We start from the raw sequence: 26,382 nt of genomic DNA, 5'->3' as shown, positions 1-26,382 counted from the left end.
TACTTCGTAACCCTAAAATTGTTTTACGGTTAATTTTCTATGCCTATCATAAAATAATTTATGTAACTCTCCTTTTTTTTTTGTAGAAAAAGAAACAAACAGTATCATATTTAATTGCATTAATTTCCAAGGCTACCTATAAGAAGTGCTAGGTCTATAATTAAAATTATAAAAAGTTACTTTAGAAAGTGACGAATTTTAATGTGATATATTAAGTATATTTTATAATAGAAGATATTTATAATATAACATGTAATACAAAATTATGTAAATTTATAAGGTAGCTTTTGTAATATTTTTGTGTATCACCATATACTATGGTTCCACATGATTCAATCTCATTGATTCATTTTCATAAACCACAATCAAATTCACCTAACCAAGTAGAATTTATTAAAGTTTTTGTTTTCAAAATTTAAAATCTGAATAAAAACAAATACATAAATTAAGTCTTACAGCTATTTTATTGTAATACTTAAAAGAAGAGCAGTGCTACAACCACCGAATGGCTCCCAACAAGACCATTTGGTCTTTTTTTTTTTTTTTTGTCATTCAGTTTTTTCATATCCTTAAATATTTTTTAAAAAAAACTTACAATATTATTAAAAAACATTTTGTTAATCATCAATAAAAAAAAAATTTATTTTTGTGTATGGAGGCCCGTCCTGGAGATGGATCCTCGGTATGGATCCTTGGTGGGCTGAGCTTTTCTCTAAAAGAAATGGTAAGAGGTCTCACTTAACAGTACTTTCAAGTCTATTTTTCTTTAATTCTAAATCCTGAACATGAAAAACCAAAATCTTTATTTTCACGTGGTTTTTCATGTTCAGGATTTAGAATTAAAGAAAAATAGACTGTGAACCTAAAAAATTTGTTTGGTATCTAATGTTATCAGCTACGTAGTAATTAGTTCTACAGTACAAATAGCAATAATTCACATAGCGCTCACTCATTTTATTGATTTTGTCCCAACTTTTAAGAGATCCTAATCTGTAAATGCATAACCAGCTAAGACTATTTGGGCATCGATTGGTACTATACAGAGCCTCCAACGATGGTCCAATACAATTGTGCAGTATCCGTACTTGTTTCTATGGAAGTGAACGGAAAATACAAAGAATATAAAGAGAGAGCATATTTACGTGGTTCGGCATTGGGCCTATATACACAGATCGTTTGAAAATATGAATTCACTATAATATAAACATTTTACGGTCTCTCATAATTTCTCATCTTCATTGTAAAATAGAGGTCAAAACTCTATCTTATAGCAAGATCTCATCATTGGAATCTCTGTCGTTAAGTTGAAGAAGTTGAAGAAGAAAAAGTCACAATCGTCCCCTCTAGTCGTCTGGCCCAAGCTCCCTTTATCATTTGCTCCTCTCTTGCTTTATCATTTTCTCTCATTTACATCACAACTCCACTTTTCCTCCTGACACATTTTTACTTCCTTAGCTCTGTCCCCTCCTTTGCTTCCTTCCTCACGAGTCCCTCATATTGGGCTAGGCTTGGAAAACCAGTATCGGCCTGGATTCCATAGTTCTAGTACTGAAGACACACACACATATATACAACGGTTCCGAAGCTATGTGAATTATGGTATGGCTGCCAAACGAGTATTGTATGTATATGTACGTACGTATGTATATATACATGCCACGTAGCTGGTTTACTAGCTAGCAAGAGCAGGAAAGTGCTTGACTAATATCAAAGATGTCTGAAGTAACGTCATAAAGCTTGTCTGAAAGGAAGACAAGAATCTTGCTTAAAGCATCATGCATGGGCATGGAGCGCTGGGGGAGACAGTTGTGCATATGATGCTTTTGATATCGGTAAATATACATATAATACTTACTAAAGACACATGCCTGATATTGATCATGAGGTACCAATAAAGGGAATCCAAGACGAAATGCGTTTTAGACATTCCTTTTTTTCATAGCTTTTTAATGATGAGAAGTAAATGATCAACGTCGAATCTAATTATTACCCTTTAATATTCGTGCAATTAAGTACATGAACACAGATAAAAATAAAAACCTTTAAATAAATTATTTATATAAGAGATCAACGAGCTTTGTTTGAACTGTGAACGTGATATGACATTTCATGATCAGTTACCATATATATAATGAGAGAGAAATGATCATAAACTAAAAATCCCCTAAAAAGGAAATTAAACGCAAACAAGACCTCTATGAAGAAGAAGATCTTGAAAAAGTGTTTCGTTCCCCCTACCTACTGCATATATATACCTCAATTACTGTACTGGCAGAATCATGATTCTGGATCAGTTGATCAACTTCGATGCATATACGCATGAATCCCATTCTTGCTTTTACCTTTGTATGATCAAGTTGAATAGATATAAAGTGAACGCATTTGTTGTATCCATTGTATAAATTATCAAGTGCGTGCCTCTTCAAGATCATGCAGCATGGTACCAACTTTTCTCACAACAATCTCTTTTATTAGTGATAGTACTGTAACTTCACCTTCCACTCGATCTTTCACTTAGGAGAAGGATATACCAATTGATTTAATAAGCTTAATTAGCAGTACTGTATTCTGAGAGCATTCGATTGAGACCGTGCAACTTAATTCTCTCTGATCATGAGTTTGGATCATGCCTTGCATGCGTACGTATCATCACTGCCCTAAATAATATTGTTTCTTATATGTATATCACTGCATGTCTATATATTCTTCCTGTAGTACTGTTAAGATGTAATTATAAAGATGTGTTTTTCGCCATTGTGTGAGAAGAGATCGATGGGCTTAAGAACCCGGACGGGACGAATTCACATTTTGCTTATATATATATAAATATATATATATATATATAATAAATTAAAAAGGGAAGTTTTCAAATAAAGAACAGAAAGCATGTACTTCTAAAGTATTGCATTCTGTCCGTATCCAGAATATATAATAGTACTCTTTTATACAGTACTTTGATGCCTATTCGAATCAGTCACTATTTCCTAAGCTCCCGGTAAAATTAAAGTCAATTCATAAAAGTTAGCCTTTATTTATTCTTTTGCATGTGTTAAACCTAAAGTTCTAGTGGTGGTCCGTGGCAAGTTTTGAATTGTCCACTGGGTTATGCTTAAAGAATGCTTAAAGTGCTCATGTCAAAACGCTTCTTGGACCACTGCATTAAAGCGGCCTTCCAGAGATCAGATCATGTTAGTTTAGGCTACATAATTTGTATGTTGAGATGCTACGTGAATAATAACATTTTGTGGGCGTCGTTAAAATGTATTCGAATATAAATAAATTGATATATGCATTTAAATAGATGAAATAGGTTGAGATGAATTTTAATTTAAATGTATTTGAACATAAATAAATTGATATATGCGTTTAAATAGATGAAATAGGTTGAAATGAATTTTAACTTTTTTGCGATAAGTCGAAAAAGTAATGAATTATATCGATGATTAATTTGATATAGATTGAGATGATTTTGTGTTCCAATCATAGCCTTAGTCCCATCACAACATTCGGTGTGTGTGTGTGAGAGAGAGAGAGAGAGAGAGTCTTTATGGAAGATCTGCATGCACGTCATTACCGGTGCTGAAAAAGAGATTGAAAATCAATTCCATTATAAAAGAAAGCAGGTACCATTACAATAAATAAAGTCTTAAACACAAAAGATATGATAGATAGTTCAAACTTGAAAGCACCCGAACTACATTGTAATACATTTATGGAAGCTTAATTAGCAAATGCTGAGGTATTAAGCGCTGCATGTGAACACATACGTCTATGTTCACCATAAGAACCATAACAATCCAAAGAAATAATGAACGAAAACTAATGGTAGGGATCTATGATGTTGTCTCTCTTGCGCGCAGCTTGGTTGCTCTCTGCCTGCCTGCAGAAAAAAGCCCACCAATGTTAGCAACATTATAGGAGGCAGCTAGAGGTCGAGGAATAAAGCTGGACTAACCCATGAATATGTCTCCAAGTTGCCCATTTTAAGTATTGGAAACTACAACCTTTTACATTAAAGAAAAAAAAAAATGCAGGATATACTCACCCAAAATTGGGTAACATGTCTAGTATGTGTCCCTCGGGGCATTGCATCTGAAACATTCCATTCTGCTGGCGAAGTTGTGTTCATTGCATCCTGACCTATCCCCCACCAACAAAAAAGAAAACAAGATCACAAATCTTCTCATTAATTATAACTTTTGGCACTCAAACACTAAAGTGTCTTAACTAAAAGCAGTCAAAGAAGAGCAGCCAAACAAAAAGCAGAGATGTACATAAAAGACTATTTCGATAAGGAAACTAATTATATAAATAAAATCACCTGCTGCAAATCCAATCTCCAGATTTCCAACCAGATCTACCGCCAGCACCGCCAGCACCACCAGCACTACCACCAATACCAAAACCTCTTGAGCGGGGAATGTCGCAGTCGTAGCCCCCAGATGAGTCATCCTTAAATGCACCACACTTGAAGCAGCTCGACCGACTAGCAAAATTGTGCGCCCCACAGTTGCCGGCGGTGCAGTACCAGTCACCTGGCCTGACATCCGAGCCTGTGCTGAACCCAAAGGAAGACCCACCTCTCCCACCAAACCCCCCAAAGTCACCTCTATCACCGGACCTAGGATCCCCGCAACGTTGGCACGAGTCACGCCTCTGGAAGTTGAGGTGCTGGCATGACCTGCAGTTCCAGTCTCCTGGCCGGCTCATATTTTCTGCATCCAAAAATTCCTGGATTATTTCAGTGGTTTAATTTGAATAATTCACTAGCATATTGACATATATAGCTTTTTAAATTATTGAGACTTGAATTTTTCTGCTCTCTTGCTAGCTAGTCCTGATCACTGCACCAGACCTTACCATATCAATGACACCAAAACATAATAGGGTAAAGGTTATTAATTAATTCAACTCTCTTAACTTTAATTGCTGCATGCTCATTTGCTTATGAAAAAAAGAAAAATTAAATAAATGAGAATATTGGTGCTCTGCAATAAAAAATGTGGCATGCCAGTACGTATTATTTACACCTAGATCATCATCTCCAAGAGCACTGCCACTAGTACTTCTGCTAACTATAAGATCAAGAAACGAAGATTCAGAAGCAAGAGGCATGGTCCCCCCAACTATGATTTCATTTTCTTTGATGAGAAAGGACAGTACTTAAGAATTAGCTATATGCCTTCAAATTGAGAAGAATGATATATATATGTATAAAAAGAAAAAACAGAGAAGAAGTTAAAGACATTAAAGAACAAACCTCAAGAAAATGTAATGAGTTAGAAAAAATATCAGAAGGTGAAGAAGGGATTGGTGATAGAATGTGTGACGGGAGGGGTATTTATATTAGAGTTCAGGTGACAGATAAAGGGAATAAGTGGAGGGCCGTGTACGTACTTTTTCGTGCTCTCAACTGGCAACCTTGATAAATGGAATCAAGAAAATCTAAAGGAGTAAAAAAGAGATAAAGGAAAATTCCAGCTACGATTCCAGAGGATATTTTGAACTTTGAATAAACATGACTTTGGCTATACATCAGCTTCTTTAAGGGTTTCTATTTCTAACATGATCATGAGTAACCTCATGAATGTAGCTAGACACAACCAAGTTGCAATACATTAGTGCATGCTCTTCTTTACATGGTTTTCTCCCCCCTTGGAAGAAGTCATCTTTCTTTCCTTTCCTTTCTTTTTCTTCTCTCTCTCTCTCTCTCTCTCTCTCTCTCTCTCTCTCTCTCACGGAGGAGGAAGGTTCTCGATCTGGAGGAGCTAGTTTTGGGTTATATTGATCACTGAGACTACTTCTTCCTCGCTCAAGTTACTTAATAAAGCTGGTATATCTACCTAGCCAGTGCAGCTTATAATTTTTACTCGCAAATTGAGACCCGAATCAAAATGCATGGAGGTAAAGCTCATTAATGCACGTAGTTAATTTGGAAGATGAGTATTAATTTTAGAAAACAAAATATAGTTAAATATTATTTGATTAAGCAGTACTTCAGATCAAACCTCGATCAGTACTATTAATATTTACGAGTAGTACTAGGTCACAATTTAAACTAAAAACAACGTGCGGAGCTCCCTAACATGATATAGGTATAAACAACAGAGCAACTTTTCTTGTGGGCAAATTAACCTTTGTCAATTGTCTTCCTCCGATGTATTAATAAACTAAAGGAAAGAAGAGGAGAAGAGTCAAACCAATAACCTCTTTCGTACCTACCTTGTGAGTAGTGTTGTTAGATCAGTAGTGCACGTACGTAATTAAATATAATTCGATCGTATGACTAAGATTCATGTTTTCTTAACTATGTCGCTGGCCTGATCTTGAAAATGAAAACCAAAATACCATAAAAAAAAAAAGTTAGTTCTGTCTTTCCTTCATCCCACCTCGGCCCAAAGAAATAATGGTCCTTTCATTTAGTCTATTCCGTAAGTAGCTAGCTGCTAGTACGTAGTTTCTTCTAATATCACCGAGTCAAGTTTAAATTTGTGGGAATATATATATTTTATTATTTAATTTATATTTTAACACTCTCTCTTAATTAAAACTCAAGATCTCTACTTTAATATTATGCAAAATCAGTACTTGTACTAAAAACTTAAGTTAATAAAAATAAATAAATTTTATTATTTAATTTACATCTTTAACACTTTATTACCCATCAAACATCATTCAAAATAAGTGCATTAATCTACCATGAAACCTAGAAAGGCCTATGTATATTTGACCAAGCATTAATATGGGACCCTTCCACTAAATGGCATTTTCAAGTGCATGAAATCCCCAACTAGCTAGCAAAGCTTAACACATTAGACCCACCACCAAAAAAAAAAGGGTCACATTTGGCTCCAAGTTATTGGACAATGTGGAATCCAAAACAAAGAAATCCCCTACCATGTAATGAATATTCTAAACAGAAAACCCATGAAGAGAGGGCCACATACAACTTATCCCAATATATCCACGACGGGCGGGTTTTAGTCTCTTTCAATTGTTCTTCGGGAATCACCAAAATTGACAGTCAATAATACATACTGGAAAAAATACTTATTGCTTTTCAATTATGAATATTCCCTTATTCGTACTTAAAGTCCTCTGTCAATTCGAATTAAAGAAAACGCTCTTTAATTTATTCAGCCAGCTCGGTCCAGTTATTGTAGAACAGTTTCGAGTTTTTCTCTTTAGGATTACCATGCAATCATCTTCCTCAATCACAACTAGTCTGACCATTTTCATGTCAGAAATTCATTCTAATGTCTTCAAGAGAGAATATACATAGGTGAAATTAATATATAGTTGCATTTCCTTTTTTTTTTTTTCCTTCATGCAGAGATATATATCAGTTTGGAAGAAGATCGATTTCGAAAGTTAAAAATACAAAATAAAACAAATGCAGAGAAAAATTAAAAAAAAAATAAAAAAAAAAAAAAAAGGAAAAGGGAAAAGGGGAAGGCCAATTGGTGAGTTTCAATAAAGAGAGTTTGAAGCTTATGATGGAATAGCAAGTCTTCGAGGTTTCATTTGACCATCTTTTCGTCTTTTTCTTTTCTTTGCTTCTCCCACTACTGCTGCGGCTGCTATTCCATTTTTTTTTTTTTTTTTTTCTCTCTGTCCAAAGGAAGAAATGAGGAAGATCTGGCCTCCATTCTCTCGGAGAAGGGTAAAGGAGGGGCAGGAGCAACCTGTAAAGATGAGCAAAGAGAAGTGGGCTGATGATCTGATTCGCTTCGGGAATCGTTTCCATGCATGACCACGACCAACCTTATTGCCTCAAATTTGTCACTCTCAATCTACTTTGTGTGCGTGCATGCGTTTGTTGCATGTGTTTTTCAAGAGCATGATACTGTGTTTTCCGAAAGAGAGAGAACAAAAACTGTTAAAAAAAGTACATATATATATATATATAGCTTTATATACTAATCAGATTCATTGAATGAAATATTTTACTGACACAAAATTTAGTGAAACGTATTAAATATTTTTTTTGGCACTGTTTTAAGTTTTTAACCAATGAAATTTTTTTAAGAAAGTTCTGCAATTTCCCCACTCTGAAGTTTTTCTGTGCATGTATAACTACTCATAAAAAAGAAGAGAATGCATCCTACGTTTCCTGCAAATAATGAAATGAGTGTATACATAAAGGTGGTTTAGATTTAGAGATGAAATGTGTTGAAATGATTTGTAAATAATATTAAAATTTATAGTTAAAATTAAATTAGATTAGATGAGATGAGGTGAGGTGATCACCTCTGAATCCAAACGAGCTCTAAATCTCAAATTCATCTCAAGAAGAATACACGCTATATTTCTAACTTGGAAAAAATTATTTAGATCTATTTTCTCATCATCCTTTCATCCTCTCATAATGTGTCATTAGATGATAGGTTCACAAATGAAATATAATTTCCAATAATTTAATATCACATCTCAAAATGATGAGAAGATGATAAGAATTAGAATGATAAGTGTATTACTCTTCTCACTTTCACAAAATGAATACACCTAAATGAATTCCATATGCATCTGCGCAAACTCAAATATGCAATATGACCGATATTGGGGTCAGGTCCTTTAAATCTCTAGCATTACATGTACGGATAAACAGTACAGATGGGGTCAGGCCCTTCTCGTGCACACTGCATCCTGCTTTTCTATGCGTCGCTTTGACTACAGAATGCCAAACGGAAAATAGAATGAAATATGCGGACAGTGGAGATATAAAATGCCACGTTCCATAATACAATCCACTGTTTTTTTTTTTCTTAAATAATTCTACGTACAATTATGAAGTACATATACATCACGTAATCGCTCTGAAAAAACGTGTAATCTACTATTAAAAAATTAATTTTTTTTAGTGAATCTCATATTTTATTCAATTTTTTCAAAATGATTACGCGACAGTTACACAATTCACAGTTATAAATATCTCTTCTCTTCTTTTTTTTTTTTCGCTTCTAAGTTTCTACATTTAAATACACAACACAACATGCATTGAGAAGACGCTGTGTTTTCAGATTTCAGCGAGACCCTTTTCTGCTCCGGCTACCAGGACCAGCAACACTTGGCTTCATGCTAATCGGTTCAGCTGAACTGTGCAAGTCCCTGTTACCAAACACAGCATTTCCACGAAGATCATGATACGGAATTTGACGAGGAGATCCTGAACTTGATTCACCCACTCTAAGACCCTCTGCCTCTAAACTTTTGGATTCACTGATCAACTTTGCTAACTGTTTAAGCAAAGCCAGGCAAATTGGTAAAAATGCTTGAAATAGGAACTGTAGTACCAGGGTGATATGTAAACTGAAGAATGAACTATTAAAACGATTCTTTGGGCCCTGAGGCACGAAAACAATGTGACCCACCATACTATGGGTCATCTATGCATCAAGCAAGCACCTACGGCATAAGTCGGAAGCGAGCAAACTAGTTTTCATAAAATGGATAGTGAAGGATCACCAATTGAAATACGAGTTGCATGGAGATATGGATTGAAATTTGAAACTTTAAAATGACTCAAGCTCAAAACAATATGTAACATCAATCCAAATTCCTTTAAAATTAATATATAGATATATATATATATATATAATCTAATGAGATCGATAGAGCGTCCTTATTGAATACAAAATGCATATACTTAGTTTTGTTCTATACCTGAATCTCATTCTCTTTCAAGCGGTCCCTGAGTGCATTTATGGCAGGACTTAAACTGCGATAGACTCAAAGAAATAAAAAAAGTTCAGCATAAACCATAAACCGAGCACTAACAATTGCAAAAAGAGGTAGGCATTTGCTTCTAACCAATATTCCATTAATTTGCACATGGAAGCCTGATAAGTTGAGGTGTGATGTATGAAAGTAAGAGGATGCACTTTCCCATCCCTAAGTAAAAGTCAAGTAAATCAGAAAGAATAGGAAAGGATTAGGAGAACCAGTATAAAACATAAAGAAAGTACAGCCAAATGATTATAAGTTTTGCAGCATATCATTTGAACACCTAGCATTTTGCGATACAGCTTGGTTATATGCTGCCTGCTCCTCTTCATATAGCACATGCTGCAAGTCCGTAAATGACATTAGAGGAGACTCAAGCTCAATAAGGGATGACGTTGACAAAACATGAAGAGGAATTTCTTTCCTGACATGCTCTGCACCTCTGCCAATAAACAAAAGCAATTCAAGATTTAAGGTGCCTTAAGAAAACCCCAGCACACTAGATTAAATAAAAGCGAAAACCCCCTCTTTTCTAAGGTAAAATAGAAGAGAAACTCAAGTACAAAGATAGTATACACTAGAATCCCTTGAAGAACCACAGCATAAAATAAAACATGAATGCAGTAGGGGTTTATAAGGATACCAGAACACACCAATCCATTGAACACACACTTACTCCAAACCACCCCCTATACCTCCAAAAAAGGTAACAAAAGAATTTATAAATAGAAAAGATTGTAATGAGGCCACATGAACATGAAATACCATGTCCCTCAGCAAAGACACTGTATTCTTGAAAATCCAAAAAAAAAAAAAAAATTACAACAGCTTTTATAAGCCCTAAATGATCCAAGCTCAACTTGCCATTCGAATTAAAAGGATTGCGGGATATCAAAACCAGTACATAGGAGAAAATAAAAATTTTCTTTTATCACCATAGGAGAAAATAAAAAAGATACCAAGTGATCAAGTACATACTCATGTATACCTCACATCCAAATTTGAACGGTGCATAGCCTCTTGCATGCTCTCAGACATATCCATGGGGTCTATATCAACAACATTTTCTGAACTATCAGCATGGTAGCGTCCTCCCATCCTTTTCCTCCCTATATAATCAGCATCCGCATGCGCAAAGAGAACTCCCAAGTCCGCAGATCTTCCACCACCCTAGCCAATCAAACACGAGTACACATTTCATATGGTGATAATTGTAGAAATTGTATCATCCACCATCCTAGTCAATCATACAAGCCATACACTGCATATAGTGACAATTGTAAAAACCAAATCATCCTTACATAAAACCACAAATAATTTACATATTATGAGTATACTCACTCAAATTTCACCATTAGAAAAGTAACCCAGCTCTCTTAAATCAGTTAAGCATACAAATAGACATCCATATATTAGCACAAAATTAACTACGGACCCTAAACAGTATTGAATAAAAGTAGTCATGTGAGAGACCATTTGGAATTACTGGATAAGAAGGCCACCAGGTGTTTGCACAAGGGCATAAAACCCATTTTAAACTTGGGCCTTGTTTGGTTACACAGATGAGATAAGATGATATGAGAAATCTGTGAATAGTAGTGAGATAGTTTGTGAATAGCAGTGAAATTGTTTGAGTTAAGATGTTTTATGGGATTTTGGGAAAAAAGAGAGAAAAAGTTGAATAAAAATATTATAAAATTAAAATATTGTTATAATATTATTTTTGTTTTGAAATTTTAAAAGATTGAATTTTTTTTTGTGTTTTGTTTAGAAGTTTGGAAAAATTGTAATATTTATGATTAGACAATGATTAAATGAAGAAGCTGAAAATTTGAAATCGAAAAGCTTTTGTGTTTGAATGGTGTTTGGATGTTGAGATAAGATGGGTTGAGACTGTCTGTGAAACCAAATGGGGCCTTAAAGTTAATAGCAAACTTCTTGAGATTTATGAACCTACAAATTATCTACACGATACACAAGTGAAAATTAGTCACAAGCAGAGATTAAAACTCTGAAAAAGAACCCCTTTTCTCCAAATACTCACCCAACACAGCACAAAGTAAGCAGGAAGCAATATCTATTATTTTCCCATATTTTCTGCTATATTTAGAGCATCACTTACCAGATCAAGAAATATGTAAAATTTCAACATTAAAAGAATGCATACCTTAATACCTCCGGCAGTTGTAGAATCGCCAGTGTCTTGTTCAGGACTCTCTACCCTTGCAGAGCTGGATTTTGCTGATGCATTTTCTGAGGAACTTAAAGATGATTCAACATCTATAATTGAACTTCTATTTACAGGGGATAGAGATATAGGTCTTGACACATGATTCTGCTTCCCGTCTGAGGATTGGAAAGCAATTACTTGGATTCTTCCAACCTAAAACCACCCGAAATAAAAATGAAAAATGAACAATTATAAGGCAACTTCCTGAATACCATGCACTTCATACATACCTTGTTTACATCTTCACTAAAACAGGAAATTATCAGCCCGATAAACCCAGAATCTAGAAGTTGATACATCGCCTGAGTTCGTACATCTGCAAAAAATACAAAGAGAACTAATAGATAATTTCCAGTTGCCAACCATAACAACGCCATGTCTAATGAACAGGCTTTCTGGCAGCTACATCCCTTGCTTATTACTAATAAGCATATTTTATTTTAGTAGCATGCATTACTTTAATCAACTGCACTTGTAGAAACACCTTACTTTAAAAAAAGAAATGTTCTTGGTGTCTTTCCTTCGAAAAGCATTTGGCCACTAAGATCCCTTAGAAATCTGTATTTTTTGCTTGGGCAGCAACTCTAGGAAAGATTGTCACAATAGATAATCTAAGAAAAAGAAACATCATTGTGACTGATTGGTGTTATATGTGTAAGAGGAGTTGAGAGTATTGATCATCTTATATTCCATTGTAAAATTGCGAGTGTTTTGTGGAATGACTTATTCGGTCAAGGGAATTTGACTAGGGTAATGCCCAGAAGAATTGTGGACTATTTTTGTGCTGGGAAAGGGTTAAGGGGAAGTTACCAGATCGTAGCAGTGTGAGGAGATGGTCGCTACTTGCCTCATATGGTGTATTAGGAGGAAAAAATATGCAGAAATTTTGAGGACCAAGAATGGAAGTTAGAGGAACTCAAAACTCTCTTTAAATATTCTTTCTTTGGACAGCTGCTGGAAACTTTAATAGGCTTAACATTCATGATTTTAAAGTATTTTTTTCTTCTTCTTCCAGATAGGTGTTTCTTTTGTATACATCATGTGTACCTGTGTTGCACTTTTTGTGCTTTTAATGAAATTTATTACTCAAAAAGAAAAAAAAAACATCAACAATAGTTTTATTCTAAACATCCTTGATCAACTATCGTCCTTTTCTCACATCTCACTCAGAGGTTGACGCCTTGATCATAATTGTAGATGGAACCAAAACATCATCTTTATTTCCACGTATTTAAAAGGACACATAAGCCTATCGAAATTATCCATATCAATTACAAAACAAAATTCAAATGTCCAAAAAACTCACATTGAATATGACAAGATTGAAACGTATAAGGGAAAATAAATCAAGCCAAAAAAGTTGATAGTCAAAACGTACCAACATGGGAAGGAAGAACTGTAATATGAGGATGCGAATGATACCACCCAATTACTCTTGTTGTTCTTCCAGTCAACGTGGTCATTCTGTTTTCTAAAGTTAATTGCACAATATCATGTGAGTTGTGAAGGTCATTCACTTGGCATATACTGAGCCTATCTACTAAAAAAATCTTCCATTCCTTAATAATCACAATTTGTTTGATTAACCAGGAAAATTTAACTTGGCAGAAAACTAACTGGAAAACAGAAGCTGAGCTCCTCTTTTTTTTTTGAGCAAACAGAAGAAGAGCCAAGTTGGTGAACGCAATGCCGTTTTCCTTTTGGAAGAAACATTTCTAAAGATTACATATCATTAAAATGCGGTTATAATTTTGTGATCATGGGAAAAGCAATAGCTAGTTTCATTGATCAACAACATCCATATATTGAAAGCGGCAAAGTGTATATAGATATTCATGCTAATTTAAATAAGATTGACTAAGCACAAAAAGAAGAATCAAGGATATCTCAGCCTGAGCTGATGCAGCAGCCAACTGTTCAGGATTAGTCTCCACACGGTCCTTTCTGCGATCAGAGCGTGTTTGCGGTGATGCTCCCCAAATAAGTGCAGTTACACTCCCATTCTTAGAGTACTGAAATCCAAACATCAGAATTAACACCATCACCAATATTTAAAAAAAAAAAATTATATATATAATAATTTTAAAAAATAAATAAAGAAAAATATCATAGCTTCACAAATCCATACTGCATGAAATAAATCCCTATTCACAACAGTCACATTTCCTTCCAAATCAAAATTTCAAACAACCACATCCATCGACAAATCATCAGTTATTCTCCAACAGATCCAATTCTCTCATATTTCAACATAGATGCTGTGCGACGCAAAATTAAAGAATAAACACTTGGTTTCTGGTACTGCAGATGGTAAGTCTGTATCTGGCATATTTCTTTTTTCTTTTCAATCTCTATATCCGGCATATTTCAAGACCCAGAAGATAATTATTTGGAAATCCATCCAAGTCAACAGGCCAAAGCATTAAGGAATTTCCTCAATTTTCTCCAAACTTGGGGCACACCACCCAACAACAAATCTAGCATGCGAGGTAGGTAATTACTTGAGCTTGATATCTAGAATCTTGTGATCGAACTAGCAGGGTAAGCAAGGCCTGGAAAGATGGTATGGCACCGCTAATGCCCCACCATGGAATGGATTGCAAAGCATGCACAAAACTTAGGATACCATCCCATTGTTTTGAGGAAAACACGTATGTATCAAAACAGAGTCTTTATCAATGAGACATGGAAATTTGGCACCTAATACAGAGTTGGCAACGACTATTGTATAGGATTTATAATTTGACAAACCCCAAAATGAATCAGTATCTTATCTAATGCTCAATCAGAGATACCACGTGCTTCAAAAGTGGAGCAAGCACATTATGCATATTGTATAAGTATAGAATAGCAAGCTGACGCTCGGATGGCAATCAAAATTTGGTAGGAAGATGCATTCACCGTTCTGTTATATAAGACGCTTGTCATCCTACAAAGGAGAAACATCTGGGTATGGATTTTGGAGGTGCAAAGATCCCCTTTTTGGTTAAAAAATAGCCAACCAAACTACTTGCAAAAAAAAAAAAAAACCAACCAACCCAAATCTTGATACACAAATATCCATTCACATTGCAAGTCAAGAACACTGATTAGTTAAGAGTAAATGTAATAAAAATAAATAAATAAATAAAAAAAAAAAAAACTCAATGCAAGGCCAAAGATTCATTTTCAGTTCCGTACATAAATTTCTACTTACAGCCAAAGTTCCAAAACCACATTTTTCATGTAGAGTCGTAGAATCAGCATGTACTCAACATCTAAATCCCACACAAGCATATATTCAAATAGAAACGGAACTAGAGCTTGAAGACCTAAATACTCCAAATTTAATCTTCTTGATGAAATTTTTTTAAAAAAATTTGCCGTTTTCCGACCAAAAATATAACAACACAACATCACTCATTTTACAAATTCAGAAAATATCCATGTAAAAGCAGTTCAAGTAGAACCAAAACAAGCAGCAAATTACAAGAACCCGACTCTATATTTCAAAGAAGAGCAATTTCCCCACAGTCCAACGGAACACGAGCCCACAGAGAAAAAAATTACCAATATTTCAAAAACCCATTCAGAAAACAACCATTATTCGACATATCCAAACTATTCCAGCTCCACTCCTAGTAAAAACACCAAACCCACCAAGCAATCTCGATTCGCAACGAAGATAAAACAAGACGTAAAATTAAAAATAAAAAGGGGTAAAAATTGGAAAATGGTTAACAAAGAGTGAACCTCAATATCACCGAGAAGAAGACCCATGATCTCTTCGGTCTCTGTGGACAATGCATGCGCCACACATGTTAGCCACACATGTTCCGACATTTTCACACACGTTAAAGACATCTCCTCTCTCTCTGTGTACCCCACTATTTCCTAGGTCTAGATAATTTTTTAGGAAGGAAGAGATTGGAGGGATTCGTAGGATCTTCGAGAGCTGAGGCACGCCTCGTACGAGTCGAGCGTCTTCAGATGCAAATGGATTGCTTGACGGTGAAGATTTGTAGGGTACGGTACGGATGGTTACAAGGTATTATGGTACTCGTTTCGATCTAGTCCTTTAATTAGAGTAGTATCGCGAACTCGCAATCACACGCAAATTTGTTACATAAAATATGTTCCGATCCATTCAAATATAAATTCTGTCTATTCTTTTTTAAACGGCTTGATAAATGAAAAAAGTAATAAATTTAAGGTCCATTTAAAAAATGTACTTTTTTAACCACGAATCACCCTTATTTTTAAAAAGAATTAGGTTGCCTTTGGTTGAATGACTCAGTTAAGTTTAATCTAATTTTAAACTGACTCTAACATCCAAACATCAAACTTTCAAATTACTAAACTCATATTAACTCAAAATATACTTACACGTAAGACCCATAACATTTTTCAACTTAACATATATTTATACGTGGGATCCACAGCCTTTTTCAACTTCTTATAAAAAGTAATAAACTCATCTAAACGTCCAATCACACTTTAAACTCAGTTTAGATGAGCCTCACATAACTTATTTCACTACTCAACTCATTATTATTTATAAAGAGCTCAGCTCAGCTCAACATCTAAACGGAACCTTAGGAGTGTACATCCAAATACGAATCCAAATATTTAGGAATATCCAAATCCATACTCGAAGTTTTAAAACAGGACGAATATCCGCCCGATTAAACCCGATTACAACCCAGGTGGGTAACCTGAATTGTAACCAATATCTAATTTTTAAGTCCAATGTTTTTTAACTCTAGTTGTTGTAAGTTTTGCATGTACAAAAACAACGTCGTTTTGAAATAAAATTTTGTTTTTTTAAAAGAAAAAAAAAATCCAGTTATGAATAATCGTGTAACATTTAGGCCCAGCCAAGCCCCCTTTCTAAATAATTATTGGGTTTGTTTTTATGAAAAAACCCAAGCCTGTAAGATCTCGTGCCAGACTCCTCTTCTCGCACGACTCCATCATGTCGATTTCCACTCCATGCACCTTTTGTTTCTACTACTTTCCTGGCAACCGCGCATTTAATGGATTGATACTCGATAAGCAATTGGGCATCAACTTTCTTTTTTCAAACTAAGGTTGCTTTCACTACGTCCTTTTCCTCCGCATGCACGTCTTCCATTAGGGTACACGGTGTTACCATATATATATGCGCACATTACTTGGACTCATGCATGCATGTTTTAATCATCCTTAATCCTAGACTAAATTGTCGCTAGTCCTCCTCATCACATAAGGCCAAATTGAGACATCCACCCCACCACCACCTTAAGGTAGCCTTTACCAAGCTCCATGCACGACATCTAGCAACACGAACCCATGTCAATTTGGGAGAAACTAGTGTGCCAAGGTCTCCCACGCACGACAGAAGCCACTGACTCCACTGCCTAGTTGCTCGAACCAACACATGCCCAAGACCAGGTACTCCTTTGCAACGACTCTATCACCCTAACCTAGTACGCCACCACCCCCGTCTCACATAAACCCAGCCGTTTGCCCCATTTTTAGTCCCCAAAGACAAAGCAACAGCAGCCAGTGCTCATCTCGTTCAGAACCACCACATGGTGCCAGCCCCTTTCACGTCGTTACCAACGGCATAGAAAACTTCGATGGGCACTCCAAGCAGTTCCAAGTCCGTCGTGTCCCTATAGGTAAGCCATCGACAACATCTCTATTCCGCTCTCTTTCGGCTTACTCTATCTCTTTCACGTGTCTCCCTCCCATCTCTTTCTCTCATCAGTGCTCAGCCGTTCATCTTGTCGACACAACCACTGCATCCACCTAGCTCTATCGCAACTCCTCTCAGTGAGTCTCCGTCACATCTGGGTATTCTAATGAAAACCTGTTCTTCGTGAAAATATGTTTTTGAGTCAGGGTTATATCAAGTCCATATTAAAGTGAGGACATTCTTGTTTCACAGCTTTGTCTAAATTGAGTATAAATGTCAGCCATAATTTCTAAGTTATCGAGATAGTTTAGAGTTTAAATAGTATGAGATATAAAGTGAAAATCGGTGTTTTGAGAATTTTAGATATTTTAGAGTTTCGAAGAATTTAAGTTTTTAGAAAAATAGGTTACTTAGCATTTCAGAATTAAGTATTGAAAAATATGTTAATTACAAATATTTACGGAGTTACATGACTATTTTATAGGTGACGCCGTGACGGTTAATGTTGTTCGACATAGTAAAAAGTTCATGTAAGCAAGGTTCTTATGTTAGACTTTGCATAAAAATAAAATAGACTGGGTCAATTTTGAAAAATATGCATGTTTTGTTATGAAAAGAAATTTGAAATGACTTTAGTTATTTGTTCTGCATTACTCATGAAATTCTGTATAAAAATAAAGTATTTTATGGTATGACTGGTATAGACATGAACTTATTTTTAGCATTCTGTTATTGAACTAAGAAAAATGAGCGAATGTAAAAATTTGATAATTTTTGCATATGACGTGAAGATGTTCTGAATCTGTTTTAGAATATATGAAATGATATGAATTTCAGTACTCTATTTTGATATTATGTGGTGTTGTCCAGATGACTAATACAAGAGGGGTGAATTGAGTTGTATTTAAAAATCTGCAATTATATATGAAATACATAATATAAAATATGAACAAAATACGAAACAACAATAAATAAAAAGAGTAGGGGTAAGAGGAAGCAAACTCAGTATTTAAACAAGGTTCAACCCCACTGCCTACGTCCTTGACTCAAACTACCCATTGAGGATTCTCAAATTCACTATCTTATCTCTTTCAGGTGGAGATAGAAACCTATTACCCTTTTGAGTGGTACCACTACAAAGAATCTGTGTCAAACACCCTCTACACTTGTAATCACCTTACGCGTGGTGATTCAACTTCTATTTCTTGTGTAGAACACATTCTACACACACAAAAATTATACACACTATTTTACTGATACAAGAGATAATAATGGATAGGTTATCAGAAAACACTCATCAATAAGTAAAATAAGAACAATACAATGCAAAAATATATCTCTCAAAATGAACAAAGATTAAAGCTTAATACTTAAAAAATAGAGATTGAAAACTTTGAATGAATGTTGTATGCTCTTGTTGTTGTGTATTTTGTTCTAAATTTGAAGAAATTTGAAGAACTCAAATGAGCTATTTATAGGCATATGAGATTTCATTTTTAAATTTAAAAAGATTCACATGTCAAAGTCAAGATCATTCACTTTTTAAAATTTTCAAATCAAAGTTTTACTTTATTGAAATTGTCAAAAACAACATCATTCACTTTTCAAAATATTCAAATCAAAATTTTACTTTTCGCAATCGTCAAATACAACATCATTCATTTTTCAAAATATTCAAATCAAAGTTTATCCTTTTTGAATTTGTCAAAGACAACATCATTCACTTTTGAAAAATTTCAAACAAAACATACACATGCGAAAGATGACAATCAATCATCTTTCAAAGTTTCAAAATTCAAACTTTTAATTATGTCATGCACATGTGAAAGATGATAATCAATTACCTTTCAAAAATTCAAATTTCAAAATTTTAATACAATCAATCATCTTACAAAACTTCAAATTTCAAATTTTTAATATTCCAATATGTCATGCACATGTGAAAAATACAATTTGATATTTTATAAAAAAATATTAATTTTGAGCCTTAATCTAATTTCAAATTTTATCAAGAGATGTACAAAATTACTTTAAGAGTTTCATTTATGAGTTTGTTCTTTTTCTTGCTCATGCTTGGTTCATTTATAAGCTTAGCTTCATTGTGTAGACAATTTGAGTTTGAGATTCCTTTATACTTGAATTCATTTGTTATTATCAAAATCTATATGTAGATATGTAATTATATGAAACTTGAAACATTGGGTTCAAAATGTGGCTCTGAAAAACCTCTAATATAACTTTCTGATTATGTTCTGACTCTGATTCTGGTTTTGATATGGTGATTTTGATTATGTTTTATTTTGCTTTGATATCTGACCCTGTCATGGGATGTAATAATGACTTCTGGCCCTGTCACTGAATATAATAGTGACCTCTGGCACTGTCACGAGAAATAATAGTGACCTCTGGCCCTACCACAAAATATAATAATGGTATTTGCTCTGAGTGCAATCGCTTTGACAACATGGTGATTTATGTTCTGTTTAGCTTTCCGCAAAATGCACAGTCCTACCATGAGGGTTAAACATGGGATATGTTCTGATATGAGATGATAAGATGATGATGTTCGGTCATGTTATGCTAAAGGACATTTTTTAATATGATCATTTTGAACTGTCGCTCTGATAACATGTTTTTGGATCTGCATTTCTGAAGCTAAAATGTTTTGGTTTGCATTTTTAACTCTGTGAAAAAGCTCGTGTTTACATATTAGTATATATTATCTGCTTATTGAGTTGTTGATAATTCACCCATATTTCAAGATTATGGAGTGTGTGTGAGATGATTTAAGCATAAAAAGTTTATATGAGTACTGAGGAAATCTATTAAATAATTTTGCCGTGTTATAATGACTTGGTATTTTGAGAGGTTGATTATATTGAAGTAGTTGGTTTGAAACATTAATTTTTGTATATGACATTGAGATTTTGGAGTCTATATTGGTATTGCAATATATAATTTTAAGCAAAATAAATTAATTCTTCAAACCTTCGGGATTGGGGTGTTATGAATTGGATCGTGGATCCACCTGAATTTTTGGGTTCTGAATCGGGCCAGAAAAAATATGGTCCGGATGCACATCCATAAAGAGAATATGTAAAATTTACATATTTTATAACTGTATCTAATACTATTCATTATACTGATAATTAACTCAGGCTATAATTCATCTATAATAAAACCCTACCCGAATCTACAATCTTGGCGTCACTTGTGAAATTGAACACAATTAACCTCCTATTTTTGTTGACAAATAATTATAGATAAGAATAAAATATTTTTAAAATTCTTCATTTATATGACATGCTGCAATCTTACTTTAATCTTTATCAACTTGATCTTATTGTCCCGAGCAACAAACGTGCACCAGCCATTTCACGAACTATGTGTTGTCCAAAATCATCAGATGTTGAAATATTTATATAAATAATAATAAATATTATAGAATTTATTTATAGTATATGTTTGGATAAATAAATTTGAAAGAGATGATTTGAATTTGGTATTTTAAAATTCAAATCTCTTGATTGAATCAAATCCAAACCCGAATCTTAATAACTTAAAATATTCCGTTTCAAATTCTATATAATGAAAATGAAAAAGGATTTCAAATCATCGTTACAAAATAGTTTACAAGGAATCCCAAATTTTTTTATTTCTAAAATTCATAAAAAAAAATCAAAGATATTTGGAATCGAGATTTATAATTTCTATGTACACAAGGTAGGTATAAAAAGGAAGAAATAATAATCGGGTATGCCTTTTTCTTATTTCCTACATATATGATGTGTGTATATATATATATATATACTAATATTTATTATTTTTAATTAGATTTATTGACGTCATACATTTTAAACAGTTAAATATAAAAAAAGTTAATTTTTAATAGAGATATATATATATATTTTTGAAAGTAATAAAGATATATTAGTTACTGTTTATTCTTACACCACATCTTATATTTTACATTTATAATTTATTTTTATGGTATGTATAGATATTTTTTATAGAATATAAAAACATTTTTTTATAGAATATAAAACGATAGAGTCTGATCAAGTTTTAAAACGCAAGTACTGACTAGCTTGATAATTACATTAACAGCAGGCATGCTACTGTAACAAAGACACCTGGCAGGCTTCAATAAGCTACATACAACGCAGGACGTGGCGATAGGCAGAGTCACCAATCTGGGACCGACAGTAATTTTTTTTATTTTTTATTTTTTATTTTTTATAGTGACCGACAGTAATTTGTGGCCAGTTATTTTCGATTATTTTCTAATTGAATCTGCTTTTATCAGTCGTAAATCCGTCCCCATACTCGTTAGTACTTTACAATCGCAACGTCATCATCGCACGTTACGTAACACGTGTCAGAAGACAGGGCTACGTGTCTATCAAGTGGGGCACACGATATGCTACAAATAGGAATTCCAGACACCCCGATATCTTCGCAAGCAAGTTCTAGTACTGTTACGCAAATTTTCTTAGTTCAGAGAGAGTTGTCTGAAGTAGTAGTACAATCACCTTTGAAGGAAAATATGGCATCCCGTGAAACCAAGGGCCAAGCTGAGGTATATATATATATATACACTTTTGATTATTTTTGCATTCTTATGTAAGGTCGTGAAGAATATGATCATGAGTGTTGTCGGGTTTTTTTTTTTAATGTTTTTTCATGATATAGCAAGGCGCAATTTTTTTTGTTTTTTGGCTGCCCTACAAGGAATTTACTCAGCTTAGGCACTGTCTGTTGTTGATTTTTTGATTCGTGAATGCTCAGGAGAAAGCCAACCAGACGATGGGTGCTACGAGGGAGAAGGCCGAAGCGGTAAAGGACAAGACCCAAGAAACGGCTGAAGGTGCCAAAGGCATTACCTCAAGAGCAGCCCAGTCTGTGAAAGAGTCCAAGGACCAAACCGGAAGCTACCTCTCTGAGAAGACCGGGGCCGCAAAGGAAAAGGCCTCCGAAGCTGCGGAGTCAGCCAAGCCGAAGGATCAGGCCGGAAAGGAAAAGAGCGCTGGAATACTCCAACAGACCGGGGAGCGTGTGAAGAACATGGCCCAAAGTGCGACCGATGCGGTGAAGAACACCGTTGGCATGGGCAAAGATGGCGAATGATGCTGAGGATGATAATAGCCCTCATAATAAGGAGGGAAACTATAAATAATAAGGACGATATTTTGAATTTGGGAATGGAAGTCTGCTGCCTGTCTGTTTTATTCTGTAATCTCTCTTAGTTTAGTTGTTGGGCATGTTTGGTCGAAGTCCTTCGCTTTTTCTCCGTTCGGTGAAAGGGAGATGTAATTTCAACTTAACAAGAATTAATAACATGTAATCGTATTGGCTTCACTTTCCGTTCTTATTTTTAAATTGTTATTCGTTCTTATGTGCATGTACGTAATTAGTGGGGGGATGGAGTAATGGGAGATTGCAGGTCACTCTGTGCAAAACGAACTCTTAAAGATAAGGTGGGTGTCCGATGATTGCATGGCGCCTAATGAGATGTAAATCCTATTTTTAGGGATGTTTTAGTTCCGTAAAATTAAATTATTTTATTTTATATAATTATTATAATTTTTTTAGAATTTCACATAAAATATAATAAATAATTTAATTTTTTTAAAATTTTAAAATAAAAATTATAGTAAAAATTATATTATAACGAGCATCACTCATAATTTCGTAACGAAACGAAACGAAACGAGGCATTAGTTTTAGGTGTTTTTCATTTAAAGTGTCTAGGCGGAGGGGTATTAATCTGCAGTTATTTTGATCTGATTATGATATATTGTTGCGAACGATAGAAAAGGATCAACCATAGAATCTTTAATACCTGAGATAAACATGGATTGAGAGTGGTGATCTTTGATCCAATCGGATATCGGTCAAGCAGGAGTGATGATACTTCAAGAATGGAGCTCCTATGAACGAACACGTTTTTTCATTTCTTGTTTTTCTACAAAACGTGTTTTTTTCTTTCCTCGGTGGCCATTTGCGAGCTCTAAAGTCTCAAAAGTTAGTTGAATGGATGGTGAGCTGAATTCTTTATAAATACTGATAAATTGAGTAATAAATTGAATGTAAGTTGAAAAAAGTTACGAGGAATCTTATCTTATCTAAATTTTTAAATTGTATTTAGATATTAATATGAATTTAGTATTTTTTATAAAAAATTTAAATTATGTTTAAATATTAATATGAATTTAGTATTTTTTATAAAAAATTAAAAAAATATAAATTTCACGGATGTTGTAAGTTTAAAAAAAGTTGTGAATTTCGCATTTAAGAAAATTTTAAATTGGAATGAATTTAATAATTTAAAAATTGAGTATTTAAATATTAGATTTAGCTTAAAATTTACTAAACTCAACCGTTCACAGCCTAATCCTGTCTCTACTCCATTCTATTAAATATAATTTTCGCACAATACTCCCATGCATGGTATAGCCGGATCCATCATATGCTCATTAGCCCTTTGACTCAGCCCTTTGACTCAGTTTTTTTTTTTTTTTTTAATAATTATTAATCGGACGATGCCTATGGGTATCAGAACACAAAAGCTGTTGATAAATTATATCACCTCAATTGCTCAAATACAACACAAATTAGCAATCTGCATCAATCGGTGATGCCATCACTTCCCTCAATGTCATCAACACCATCAAATGCTTCATCTGATGCTTCCTCATCTTCTCTATCTTGATCAGTTTCCATAGCGTCCTCAGATTCCTCTTCATCACTTTCATCCTTGTCCTCATAAACTACTGGCACTGTGGTGCCATTCTCCTCTACTTCATCATCAACAACCTGTTCGAAAGGTTTGCATGAATAAAACATGAAACAAATAAAACTTAAGACCGCAGATTTTACTGCAGGACTCACCCCTGTGTAAAGGATGTCCAAGCAACTGGATAGTTGAATAGCTGATTCAAAAGTTGAGACTCTCGACTCTATGAGCTGCATTCGTACAAGGCCATATAAGATTATCAAACTCATGTACTACATTGTACTGCTAGCATATAGAACAAAACCAACAATGTGAGAAGCATGAATATGGATTATACTCCTATATTCTTGGCAAATGATTTTCAAGGAATATTTGATCAATATCCCAAAACGTTTATCAATATGTCAAAGATTAAGGAAATAATGGCTACATTTCCAAAGTCAAGATATGTTGATTTCGTATTACACATGTTTTTGAAGCACCAGATATGGATCAAGGAGTATTGAAAACCCGTACTAGATGCGGATATGATAAGATCTTCTCTAACATGAATGGAATCAATGTGTTGTAGGCGTTTTGTAATACGTGTACTCAAAATGTTTCCACAATGAATTAAACATTTCTTACCTGAAATAAAGAATTTAGGGCAAGTAAAGAAGATTCCTGGGACATTATTCCACTTGCATGTTGAAGAAGGACACTTTTTAGCCATGGAAGTGCACATGCCAAAATTGCACCCCTGTGGTGAAAACACAACGTAAGAGTCCATAAACCTCAATACCAGATAAAAGTATAAACACCAGCATGGACTACAATTCCCAAACACCAGCAACAAAGAGGAGGAAATTGGCATAAACATGGGATTTGCTAAGCTTCTTTTTATTGAGAATCAGAACACCATTTGCATACAAAATTTAGCTTCTTTGCAATCACTTTAATTTTTTGTAATCAAGGCATTTTATTAAGGGCGCAAAGGGGCACAACCCAAGTACAAGAAAAGAAGAATAAGGGCAAAGATTTTTTTTCAATTCTAGAAAACTAGGAAGGGGTGCTGATAATCAACCATCACAAATAGCCCATTGAGCTTCCCGGGTGGCCAATTCTTGACACTTATCTACATCCACCGGCATTATCAGCAATTCAATAAAACTCGAAACCAAAAAAATGAAAAAAAATACAATTAACCAGAAATCAATTCAGCGTTTCCCCTTGCTAATTTGGGTTAACAATTTCAATACTTAGCAAACACATATATACTTCCGATTACATTGATTGAGAAAAATGTGTTCTTTTTAGCCACTGAGAAAAAAAAAATATTTACCTTGACTGAATATTCGAAACCAGAGACTGCAAAAGCTTGAGAACATCCGCCGCATTCAGCAAAGAAACCGACTTCGCAATAACCTGCAAACACACTTGAAATTGCTCATTCGACCATTAACACAAACCTACAAAGAAAAACCAAAGCCGAACCTTCTCGTCTCGGTTGTACAAGCAATCCAACAAAAGCGCACGGTCGTCGGCGCGTAACGCCTGCTTAAGCAGCACTTGAACGGAGTCCAGACTTGGAGGCTGCTCGAGCAGAGAAGATGGCTCTGGCCGTTCGTCTCCGCTCTTGTCATCATCAATCTTGGCACCATCACTCTTGGATTTATCATTCTGTGTCAGATTCAGACTCGCGAGCTTCTCTCCCATGGTGGGCTCATTCGGGTCCTCCTCGTTAACAAGGACTCCATCCACCGCCTCTCCCCGACCTGCGTAAAAGTAGCTAATTCGAATGAAACGACGAAGTGTTGCGGCCGAATTACAAGGAATTTTATAGACACACAAAAAAGACTAAATTTTGTGGGGAGATGAGAGAGCAAAGTGAGTGAGGGCTCACTTTTCTTCTTCCTCTTCATTGCCGGCATCGGATTCTAAGGTGCAAAATAAAGCTTGTACGGATTTCCCTTCCTCTTTCTCCTGATAGTGTCCGTTTGTTAGGGTTCTGGTTTGGACTTTCTGAAGGGTTTTTAGATGGTGAACGCAATGTAT

The 26,382-nt window shown here is 34.6% G+C and overlaps 4 protein-coding genes across 4 annotated transcripts; 1 reads left to right on the top strand and 3 right to left on the bottom strand.

Annotated features, from left to right (window-relative positions):
- Positions 1-119: 119 nt before the first annotated feature.
- Positions 120-26,382, bottom strand: LOC121260817 (WD repeat-containing protein 43). The gene is made up of 10 exons (XM_041162854.1): positions 26,231-26,382; positions 25,822-26,102; positions 25,670-25,752; positions 24,976-25,087; positions 24,504-24,578; positions 24,202-24,428; positions 17,107-17,111; positions 16,571-16,582; positions 15,503-15,514; positions 120-132 (listed from the first exon to the last, which is right to left on the bottom strand). Exons 1-6 carry the CDS (start codon positions 26,256-26,258, stop codon positions 24,240-24,242), a joined length of 768 nt encoding a protein of 255 aa, XP_041018788.1. The 5' UTR covers positions 26,259-26,382; the 3' UTR covers positions 120-132; positions 15,503-15,514; positions 16,571-16,582; positions 17,107-17,111; positions 24,202-24,239.
- Positions 3,576-5,418, bottom strand: LOC121261548 (TATA-binding protein-associated factor 2N). The gene is made up of 4 exons (XM_041163979.1): positions 5,261-5,418; positions 4,322-4,715; positions 4,046-4,140; positions 3,576-3,880 (listed from the first exon to the last, which is right to left on the bottom strand). Exons 2-3 carry the CDS (start codon positions 4,708-4,710, stop codon positions 4,065-4,067), a joined length of 465 nt encoding a protein of 154 aa, XP_041019913.1. The 5' UTR covers positions 4,711-4,715; positions 5,261-5,418; the 3' UTR covers positions 3,576-3,880; positions 4,046-4,064.
- LOC121259714 (lys-63-specific deubiquitinase BRCC36-like) lies at positions 8,551-15,910 on the bottom strand. The gene is made up of 11 exons (XM_041161438.1): positions 15,686-15,910; positions 13,840-13,965; positions 13,332-13,419; positions 12,184-12,269; positions 11,891-12,106; positions 10,712-10,893; positions 10,007-10,165; positions 9,811-9,891; positions 9,664-9,718; positions 8,945-9,236; positions 8,551-8,748 (listed from the first exon to the last, which is right to left on the bottom strand). The coding sequence occupies exons 1-10, from the start codon at positions 15,794-15,796 to the stop codon at positions 9,024-9,026; spliced, it is 1,317 nt and encodes a 438-aa protein (XP_041017372.1). The 5' UTR covers positions 15,797-15,910; the 3' UTR covers positions 8,551-8,748; positions 8,945-9,023.
- Positions 22,054-22,970, top strand: LOC121261446 (late embryogenesis abundant protein 7-like). The gene is made up of 2 exons (XM_041163813.1): positions 22,054-22,191; positions 22,401-22,970. Exons 1-2 carry the CDS (start codon positions 22,159-22,161, stop codon positions 22,737-22,739), a joined length of 372 nt encoding a protein of 123 aa, XP_041019747.1. The 5' UTR covers positions 22,054-22,158; the 3' UTR covers positions 22,740-22,970.

Source organism: Juglans microcarpa x Juglans regia, chromosome 1D (assembly GCF_004785595.1).
Source record: "Juglans microcarpa x Juglans regia isolate MS1-56 chromosome 1D, Jm3101_v1.0, whole genome shotgun sequence".
Lineage (NCBI taxonomy): Eukaryota > Viridiplantae > Streptophyta > Magnoliopsida > Fagales > Juglandaceae > Juglans > Juglans microcarpa x Juglans regia.
This window is presented reverse-complemented; position numbering and strand designations above follow the sequence as displayed.